Below are 10,597 nucleotides of genomic sequence, written 5' to 3'. Positions count from 1 at the left end.
ACATCAAAAAGCTAATTTAGAGAATTTACTTTAAGTTCTTTTTTTTTTTTGATAAAAGATTAATTTACTTTAAGTTCTTCAGTATCAAAACCAACTTAGAGAATTTTAATTATTTTTAGAGTTTTATGTTTTGAATGTTATAAACTATTTCAGTTTAATCTCCTTTTTTAATTTTATTTCATATAATATAATAAATGTATTATATTAATTATTTTATTATAATTAAATATTTATGTGCCACAGCCTAAATAAGTTTTTAGATCGGTCCCTAGCTAGAACAACGCCGCAAAGTCAGACTTCACACACAGAAGCAGAAACCTCGAAGGCTGAGACAAAGCGACTTTAGATTCTGTTTAATCCTACTAATTCCTGACCCCAGTCGAAACCTAAACTCCACGACTCAAAACAATTATCGTTAGTATCTTATTGTGTAAAATAAATTTCAACTATAATAGATAACGATATCGTATGTAAAGTATGCAGTGGCAGACTGTGTCACTTGAATCTGGTCTCCCCGCGTTCCAGAGCTCAATTCTCCATTGATGTGAACATGTCCACTTCTCGATATTGGTATTTCTTAATTTTTAGGCATGTTGAAATTATGAATTCGAGACTTGGGTCTTTAACAATTGGATTATAATATGAGGACGGACTTTGAGGGACTAAGACACATGCAACCAATCAAAATATCAAACAACTGGCATGAAAAAATCATTAATTTCTAAAGCATGTGAAAACCGAGTATTTTTACTCCACAGTGGCCAATTATAAGTAACGTAGTTGTGAAAGCGTTTGAAGTTTTGTCCATATTTAAATTCTGATCTTTTCATCATGAAATGATTATATTTCATTATAACTCGGTATTGATGACAAAAATTTACCCATTACAAAACAAATAAAATAATTACCCATAACAAATGTTAAGTAAAATTAGTCTAGGTTTTAACCAAAAAAAAAAAAACAGTCTTCCAATCAGTGTTTTGAAACCCGACCCGGACCCGCGGTTGAACCAGTAAACCCGGTGATCCAGAAAAAATCCGGTTTGGATTTTATGAAAAACTCAATATTTAGAAACCCACAAAAACCCGTAAAAACCCGAAAAAAATCACTAAAACCTGGAACCCAATACCGGTTGAACCACTGGTTGAACCAATAAATAACTTTTACTCTTTTTTTTAGTTTTTAGATTATTATATTCTAAGTTTTCAATTAAAAAGTTAGATGCTGGCGAAAAAAAGAAGTTAGGTTTTCCCTTATATTTGTGATTTTTAGATTTTGATGAAGATTTTTCACTCTGTCACCTAAAAAAATGAAGTGAACGATGATAGAGAGAACCAAAATTAGTTGATGTGATTTGCGTTAGTTTATTTCTGTTATTAACATTTTATTACAATGATCTTTTACTTTTCGTTTATTTTGAATTTGAAGTTAATTTATTATTCACATTAGATATTTAAATATTTGTGAGTTTTATATCTTGATTTTTTTAGATGTCATAACTCTTACTTTGTTACAGAAAATTTTAAATAGTCTAAACTATTTTTTTGATATTTTACATGTCAAATGAAAATAAAAATATAAAAATTAAAGTTAAGTATTTGTTAAATACTTTTTAAACATAAGTGTATACATATCCAAACTATTATTTTATGTTTTAAAAAACATTTAGAAAATATTAAACTTTAGTTTTTATATATTTATTTTGATAGCATATATATATATATTATTATATAATAAAATTAATTCATTTATTAACCCGCGGTTCATCCGTGGTCGATCCAGTGACCCAACGACCCAGTGACCCAACGACCCGATAAGTCGTCCGGTTCAATGTTCGGGTCGGGTTTAAAACCATTGCTTCCAAGAAATACTCGATTTTGACGGGAGATGTCGACGTAAGTTATAAGACCCATTCAAATTCCTAAGACAAGTTGTTAATCCTTTTTTTTTAGTTACATGTTGACAACTTAAATATTAACACTACATCGAGATTTAAATTATATTAGGACGTTGGGTTAGCCTTTTACGTTTACAGCAAGTTGACAAAACACAAAAGGTCAAACAACAATCAACAAAAACTCTCCCTTTCCCTCAAAAAGAAAAAGCTCTCACATGGCTCCTTCTTCATCGGCGAAACCCCTAAAGGGGCCGCAAGTGTTCATCAGTTTCCGGGGAGACGATGTGCGCAAACACTTCATAAGCTTTCTGGACCCTGCTTTGAGAAGAGCGAATATAAATGTCTTCATAGACGAGAATGAGTTCTTGGGTGCAGACCTAGCGAACCTGTTTACAAGGATAGAAGAGTCCGAGATCGCACTAGTAATCTTCTCAAAGAACTACGCCGATTCGGATTGGTGTTTGGATGAGCTGGCCAAGATGAAGGAACGTAAGGATCAAGGTCGTCTCAGAGTGATTCCCATCTTCTATAATCTATCTCCTTCCGTCGTGAAAGAACTTCGACAAGATTTTGGCGATAAGTTCAGGGATATGCAGCGCAGACATAAACACCAGCCAGAAAGAACTAAGAAATGGGAGGAAGCTTTAGTGTCTGTTCCTGACATAAAAGGCATGCCCCTGTCAGAACAAAGGTAGAACCTACTTCTTTTTTTGGTTGTTCTTGCATAGCGGATAAGTTCTAGAACTTATACAGTTATACAACTAATCTTCATAGTTTAAAAGTTTACTCTGTTTCACAAAAAAAAAAGGTGTTTTGGCACTTTCTCTTATTAAAAAAAAGAATATTATTTTAAAATTCAAAATTAATAAATTATTTATAAAATTAAAGCATTTTACAATTTTCAACTCCACCGGTTTGGCTTGCTAGATCGGTTGAAGATTCTAGTTAGTACTTGAGTGATGTTGTTAAAAAAAAAAGCATTTTACAATTAATATTAATGTTAAAATATTGATAAATTAATATTGGTTAATAAATATAATTATTAAGGATATAAATAAAATCTAATCAGCTTTAATTTCTGTGAAGATTGTAAAAATGATACTTTTCATGAAATGGAGTGAGTAGTATTCAAGTAGATACATCTAGAATCTTATGCTTTTCTATCTTGCAAGTTTCAAATTCTGATTTCAGTCAGAGAAGCAGATAAATCTTTCTTGTAGGACACGGAACCAAATGACTTGAAAGAATAAGCTTGTTAATATATCTCACTTTTATGATATGACAGTGACAGAACTGATAACGAATTCATAAACTCATTAGTCGTTGAGATTCAGAGGTTGCTGGATTATATGGCTGTGAAAGGAACCCCGACAAGAGAAGAGAATCATCATGGAGGTTCCATGGTCCCTGCAAGGAAACTAGAAAAAGAAGCGAAAAAACAAGGAGTTTCTCTGGTTCCTGCAAAAAACTTAGATAGAGAAGTAACTCTTCAAGGAGGTTATATGGTCCCTTCCATAATTCCTGCAAGACAGCTACAGATCACTCATTATGACAATAGTCAAAAATGGGCTTGGATTTTTATCAACGAAGCGCCAAAGTAAAAAATCATTTTTCCTCATTCTGAGATCACTCTAGTATTTTCATTGATTGATGTAATTATTGTTTTCAGCTATGAGGAACTTGAAGTTGCCAAGATGATTAAAATTCATTGGCTAAAAATAGTAGGAACGTATGAGGACACCAGCGATCTAACACCAGGAGCAAAGTATGAGGCGGTTTTTCTAGTGAAATTAGAAGATAACGCAATTGGATGGGAGCAACCAGTGACCTTGAAGCTAAAGGTGGAACAACACGATGGGAGCGACGACAATCGGGTGGATCGTAATGAGAGCCTCAAGGACTACATAGGCCACAACTGGGTGGATATTCTAGCCGGAGTTTTTGTGGCGCCGCCGAGAAACAAGCCGGCAAAGATCACTTTCACCATGTTTCAGCACGTGACTGATGATAAGAAAAAGGGTCTCGTCGTCAAAGGCGTTGCAATTCGTCCCACGAACTAATTAATGCGCACAAACTACAAAGCGAAGAAGATGGGATATCTTTCTACTTGTCTATTTTTTTTTAAAATATTATTCCACTAAAATAAAACAGCATTTTTTTCAAGATATTCTTTCAAATAATATAACAAATTAAAAACCATAAGAAAAGTGTATAATAAAATAAATCAAAGCCCAAATTGTACAACCCATATGTGTTAACAATACACAATGCAAAGTATTTGGTCATATGTCTCTTACATATTATTTTTTTCATTTCTTTTTTTTTTTTTTTTGCTCAGTAAAACCAACTAAATTTGGCTGTTCGGAGTATGGAGTTTTACTAAACAGGACTATAATGGGTTTTGGTGATAGGATGTATAATGGGTGATAAGGTCGATGGAGTTCCAGGGATTCAGCATGTTGTCCCGGCGTTTGGAAGAAAAACAGCGATGATTTTTTTTTTTTTTTTTTTTTGTTAAGAATATAAATATCATATAAATATGAGAAGGTTCAGATATACAAGATAGCTGCAGGGTATCACCTTGGCAAAAAAAGATAAAAAACAAGGGGATACAATTTTGGAAAATGATCAAGAGAAATTTAAGAAAGCCATTGAGACATTAGGTTCTGGAATCGCTTTCTTCCTTTTCTCCCCGTGATTACGTTACTGATCTCCCGATCAATAAGTTTGACTATGGTTTGCGGTGGGAGATAGGTACCGTTGTGAAGGCAGTTGTTTCTCTGCTTTCAAATGTTATAGACTGTGACTTGTGTCGCTAACATTTTGAGGGTTGGAGACGCTGTGGTGATCCGTCTGATCCAAGACATAAGCTCTGACCATGAGTAAAACAAGTGAGATCGGTGCAGCTTCGCCAATATGTGATGCCATATGAATTCCGCATAGCCGCAGCTGGTGAACAGATGATCTCTACCCTCAGGGTGGGTGGTACAGAGACAGCATGACGGTTGAATGTTCAGACCCCAGCTGAGAAGCTTATCCTTAGTTGGTAGCCTGTTCAGGTTTGCAACCCACATTGTGAAAGCATGCTTCAGGACAGAACCTTTAAACCAGATTGAGGAAGCTCACGGTTTGATTGTTGATCGAGGTCTAAGACTGTCCCATGTTTTTGCTGAAGAGAATTTGTCGCAGTCAGTTCCATTCACCATCCATGCGTAAGTGTCAGGTTCTGCAGAGGCTACCGGAGGTGTGACAGTAGTTAAATGAATATGTAGATCAAGAACGCTGTCAGACCTCGGTTGAGGAAGTGTCCATGACTGGCCATTTGAGACTGTGGAGACAGTTGCTGTTAGCGACAACCGTAGATCACAGGGTCCCCTGGTTCCAATAAAGTCAATAAGGCGTCCAAATGGTGTCCATGAGTCAAACCAGAAGCTTGTGTTCTCACCATTACCCACTCGACACTTGAGAAATTTTTGCGCCATTGGCCTGTGATCAAGGAGCGTATTCCAAGTCCAAGAATCCGTAGACCTTGGTTGAACCGCCCAGAAAGTAGCTTCCTTAATGTGGTGGTGTCTGTGCCATTAAGACCATAGGGAAGCTCTGTTTGTCAAGAGCAACCAAATATATCGCAGACAGAGGACATCATTCCATACTGTGAACCTGCGGAGCCCAAGACCTCCTTCTTGTTTTGGGAGACTGACGGTGGACCATGCAACTTTTGCTCCTGAAGATTTTTCAATGTCACCTGTCCAAAGGAATCTTGCACATAGAGTCTCAATTTCTTGGATACAACCTTTTGGCAAACGGAAAGTTGAGAGCCAGAAGTTCACAGTCCCTGCAATAACCGAGCCAATCAGCTGCACTCTTCCAGCAAAAGAGAGGGTTTTAACACTCCAAGACTTGAATCTATCAGTTATTGCCGCAAGCAGGGGGTCTTATTCAGAGATCCTGAGCTTCCTACACATCAGGGGAAGTTCCAAGTATCGGATGGGCAGAGAGCCAGTCTGAAAACCATAAACAGCCACCTCAGTTGATTCAGCTTGTGTCAAACCTGCATGATAAAGCTGAGTTTTTGCAGGATTCATTTTCAAGCCAGACCACAAGGCAAAGTCTTCTAAAGCCTCTGTAATACCATGTAGCGAGGATCCACCACCATCAAAGAATATCATTATGTTGTCGGCGAACATAAGATGTGAGATTTTTAATTCAGACGTCTCTGGATGGTATAGGATGAATCCTGACTCAAATCTTGAGGCTAGGAGCTGAGAGAAAACCTCCATTGTCAAGACAAAGAGGTAAGGTGAGAGAGGATCTCCCTGCCTTAACCCCTTCTCACTTTCAAAGAAGCCGCTAGACTGCCCATTTACTGAGATGGAGAATGTTGGCGTGGTGATGCACTGTGAAACGCAGCCTAAGAATTTGCTTGGTATGCTAATGGTATGCAGAACAGCAAGTACAAACTCCCAGTTTACCGAATCAAAAGCCTTTTTGAGGTCCACTTTAAGCATTGCACAGCGTGAGATATTCTTGTGGTTGTAGCCGTGGACTATCTCAGTTGCTAGGAGGACGTTTTCCCCTAAGAGGCGGCCAGGAATGAATGCAGACTGCGCTGGGGATATCATTCTTGATAACACCTTGACCAACCTCTTGGTTAAGAGCTTTGCTATTACCTTGTAATAGGCCTGGAATTTTTATCCGAGATCCGGATTCGATCCGTGATCTGATCCGAAAATCCGGATATCCGGAGAGGCCGAATCCGGATCCGGATAGTAAAATGTTGGATCCGTCAAAGCCGAATCCGGATCCGGATATCTTGATTTTTTATTCCGGATATCCGGATCCGTAAATTTTATTAATAAATATTTCAAAAATAGTAATATCTATATATAAAAACTAATTTTATTTAATATATTTTCATTTTTATAATAGTATATATAAATTTTATGTAAATTTTGTAATATTATACATAGAAATAATTAAAAACATTATATATATTTTTATTTTTAAATTATTGTTAATATTTTATATATATTAATATTATTTTTTATTTATTTTAAGGATCCAAATCTGGATCCGGATATCCGCCGGATATTATAATATTTAGAAGGATATCCGACACCCGGATATCCGCGAATCCCTGATCCGGATAAGGATAGTAAAATTATGGATCCGCCGGATAAGGATCCGGATCCGGATATCTTAAAATTGCCCGGATACCCGATCCGTTCCAGGCCTACCTTGTAAACTGTGTTTAAGCAGGAAATGGGCCTAAAGTCAGACATGTGCTCTGCATTAGGGATCTTAGGAATGAGTACCAAGGTCGTAGCGTTCCACTGCTTCAATAGTGTTCCAGATCTGGAGAACTCTGAGACTGCATCTGTTACCTCACCACCCACAACCGTCCAACAAGAATTGAAAAACTCAGAGGAGTATCTGTCAGGACCACTCGCCTTGTTTCTGGGTAAACTGAGAAAAGCATTTTTTATTTCTTCTGCTGTGAACATCATATCTAGTGCCTACTTTTCCTCTATAAAGCATATGAACGACAACAAGAGGCTCAGATCTTCCTCCTGAAACTTAGGCATATCAGTCTGTTCTCCCAATAACTTTGAGAAGTAATCAACTCAATGATCTTGGATTTCTGACTGAGATTCCACCTTTTGGTCCTGGGAGTCGATGAGATAATGGATGTGGTTTACTGACTGCCTTGTGTCCACCATTCTGTGATAAAAGTTGGTGTTCGCGTCTCCGTTTGGGAGCCAGTTTACATGAGACCTCTGCAGGAAGAAAGATTCCTCTGCGTCTGCCAGAACCTTCCATTTACTTTCAGCTTCAATTGCCACACAAGCAGAGGCGTTTGAAGGTGAGTTGAGGGCTCTAGCTTGTGCTTTCAGCATTTTTTCATGAGCCTGAGCCACTATTTTCTCTATTCCCGAGTAATTCTGTCTGCTAAAGGTTCTGATAATGGGCTTCAGTTTCTTGAGCTTCACTGAAACTCTATACATGGCTGAACCGGTTACTGTTATCGAGAACCAAGCATTTGCAATAATGCTTAGGAAGTTTTCATTTTGCAGCGGAAGATTAAAAAACTTGAATGGCTTCTTTGTTCGCTGCTTCAATGGGTTCAGGATCACGGTGCATGGAGAGTGGTCTGAGAAGTCAGGCTCACCAAAAAACCCCAGTGAGTTGCCAAAGGATGAGAGCCCCTGGTCATTCACCAAAATTCTATCAAGCTTTTTTGCCACCGGATTTGATTTTCTCTTGTTCCACCAGGTGAAAGTTTTGCCTCGGTATTTCAAGTCTGAGAGATCCGCTTGGATAAGGCAGTCTCTGAATTCTCTCATTCGTCTGTCAGTGTTTAAAGTGAAGGAGGCAGAGTGCTCTGTTGGGGAGAGGATCTGATTAAAGTCCCCCAAAACCAGCCAGGGCTTTCCATCCGATATCCTACTTTCGCCAAGCTCAACAAGCTCCTTTCACATATCAGTTCGGACCTCATCATCATTTGAGGCATAAACCAGAGATACAATAAATTGACCCCGTGGAGTCAGGAAGAAGAACATCAGCGGTGATCATTTGCAGCGATGTTTCCAAAATTGTTACCCGTACAGTCGGATGGCAGACGACCCAAATTTTGCGAAGATCTGAGTAGCCATAGTTATCCGCAAAATTCCAGCCAGGGAGGACGTCCCTTATGAACTTCTGCTCCTTTGGCTTCTTTACATGCGTCTCAATGAGACCTCCGAAAAGTGGTCTATTGACCTTTATCCATTTTTTAAATCCGCTTCGGTGATTGTAGATGTTAAAGCCGCGGACATTCCACCCAAAAAAGTCTGTACACATAATTAATTGAGAGAGGGGCGCTTGCCCCATTTCCCTTTTCGATGTCGCTTTGACACCACTTCTGTAAATTCAGCTAAGGTAACCTGAAGATTCGGGTCAGAGGTATCCTCACTCGAAGAAATGTATGAGGCGTCATGCTCAACTTCTGTTTGCTGAGAACCATCGTCATTCTGCTCTGGAATTGCCTTAGGAGTGATGTTTTGTTTCGCAGCAAGGTTGCTGGTACTTCCTATCTCAAACACCTCTTTGTTTCCTAGAGTGGAGATATGGGTACCTCATGCGTGGTGAAGCTGTTGGATACTTTTGTTGTAGGCTCTTTTGGTACCGCAAGGATCACTTTTTCTTTGACCTTGTACTGCTTCTTGTTAGAGTGAGCAAAATTAGGCTTCCGAGGACAATCAGCAGAGCAATGTACTGAAGAGTTACAAGTGTTACAATTCTTTGGAGCAGACCTGCAGCGTTTGATACTATGTCCAATCTCTTTACAATGATCACAAACCGGCGACATCCAAGGGCTCGAGACAATGATGCGTTTGATCTCACCAGAGTCAAACTGCATATTTACAGCTTCCGGGAGAGGTTTCCTTGGATCGATGAGTGTTAAAACCTTTGCCACTTCCAGATTTGTTTTATTTATAGTTGCAGGATGAAGAACTTTTGGATCACCCACAAGAACTGCAATTCTTTCAAGACTATCCTCATTGAAGAATTGAAGAGGGACAATTCGCAGCCCCAACCAGATCGGGGCAAAGGTTAGCTCATGTTTGACCGGAACGATACCAGGCTCCCACTTGGCCACAAACATGGTTTGACCTTCAATCTGCCACAAACTTTGATGAATGGCACGATTACGGGTTGCAGCGTTGGGTATTCGGAACAAGAAAGAGAACCCTTCCATTTTTGTCACTGTGATATCTCTATGGTGACGACTCCAAATGCCATTTGCAGCACTGTGAACCAAACCTTGTGGAGGCAGGTCAGAGTAGAACTGGCCCAAGATGAAGCAGTCCCAGGACTTGTGGTTTTTCTCAATAACTTGGTTTGGAATTTTTACACAGGCTTCTCCCGATGGAAGGGTGAAGGCTTCTCCTTTTTTCTGAAGTAGTTTTGATGTTCCTTTTACAAGACTAGTCCAGGCATCAGCCGCAAGTGTAGATTTGGAGGCATTCGTTTCTGTTATTGTTACAGCCACCAAGGAAGATTTGGGGGCTAGGGTTTCTGGGTCAGCCACTTCTGAGGCCTTAGCAGCGATAATCACAGGCTCGCCAGACTGGGTTCCTGGGACTTGTTGAGTAACTGACGGAGCAAAGGCGGCGCATCTACTAAGGAAGCCATCGGGAAAAACAGATCTGGGGATTGCTTACTGGCCAGATCAGCTTTCGGCGAAGGTGATTGGGCAGACATGGTTCGGAGGAACCTGCAGCAACAGGAGAAGAGGTCTCCTTCAAATCTAGGTCACGAGGAGCTTCATGAGAAGGGGGTGGAGATTGTTTGCTGGGGGATTTCTTGCGGGGTTTCTTATGAGAGGGTTTTTTGGGTTGTTTTTTCTTCCCCATGAGGAGAAGAGGGCCTGAGAAAGAGATCGGAAGAAGAGTCCGACGCCGTGAGAAACGCCGGCGAACAAAGAAAAAAGATGTCACTTTGTCGCTTTTTTGTCGCTGTGTTGACTCAAACCTTCTAGTTACAATTAAAGTCGTATCATCTTTCTTATTTTTTTTAAACCAAAGAAGTACATTTCTTGAACATGAAATAATCAAATCATGTGGTCCTAGGAAGTATTCATCGGCACAAGAATCTTGATCAAATTTGTTTCACACTATATAGTTAAGGGACTAGCGAGTAGTAGAACAAGTGAAAATA

The 10,597-nt window shown here is 39.1% G+C and overlaps 1 protein-coding gene across 1 annotated transcript; it reads left to right on the top strand.

Annotated features, from left to right (window-relative positions):
• Positions 1–2,026: 2,026 nt before the first annotated feature.
• LOC106317617 (protein PHLOEM PROTEIN 2-LIKE A6-like) lies at positions 2,027–4,126 on the top strand. The gene is made up of 3 exons (XM_013755399.1): positions 2,027–2,588; positions 3,183–3,494; positions 3,567–4,126. Exons 1-3 carry the CDS (start codon positions 2,113–2,115, stop codon positions 3,955–3,957), a joined length of 1,179 nt encoding a protein of 392 aa, XP_013610853.1. The 5' UTR covers positions 2,027–2,112; the 3' UTR covers positions 3,958–4,126.
• The last annotated feature ends 6,471 nt before the right edge of the window (positions 4,127–10,597 follow it).

Source organism: Brassica oleracea, chromosome C9 (assembly GCF_000695525.1).
Source record: "Brassica oleracea var. oleracea cultivar TO1000 chromosome C9, BOL, whole genome shotgun sequence".
Taxonomy (NCBI): Eukaryota; Viridiplantae; Streptophyta; class Magnoliopsida; order Brassicales; family Brassicaceae; genus Brassica; species Brassica oleracea.
This window is presented reverse-complemented; position numbering and strand designations above follow the sequence as displayed.

Coding starts and splice junctions, on each gene's coding strand:
- LOC106317617 (XM_013755399.1), top strand. CDS start 2,113: ATGGCTCCTTCTTCATCGGCGAAACCCCTAAAGGGGCCGCAAGTGTTC. Junction 2,589..3,182: donor ATGCCCCTGTCAGAACAAAG/GTAGAACCTACT, acceptor ATGATATGACAG/TGACAGAACTGATAACGAAT. Junction 3,495..3,566: donor TTTATCAACGAAGCGCCAAA/GTAAAAAATCAT, acceptor TATTGTTTTCAG/CTATGAGGAACTTGAAGTTG.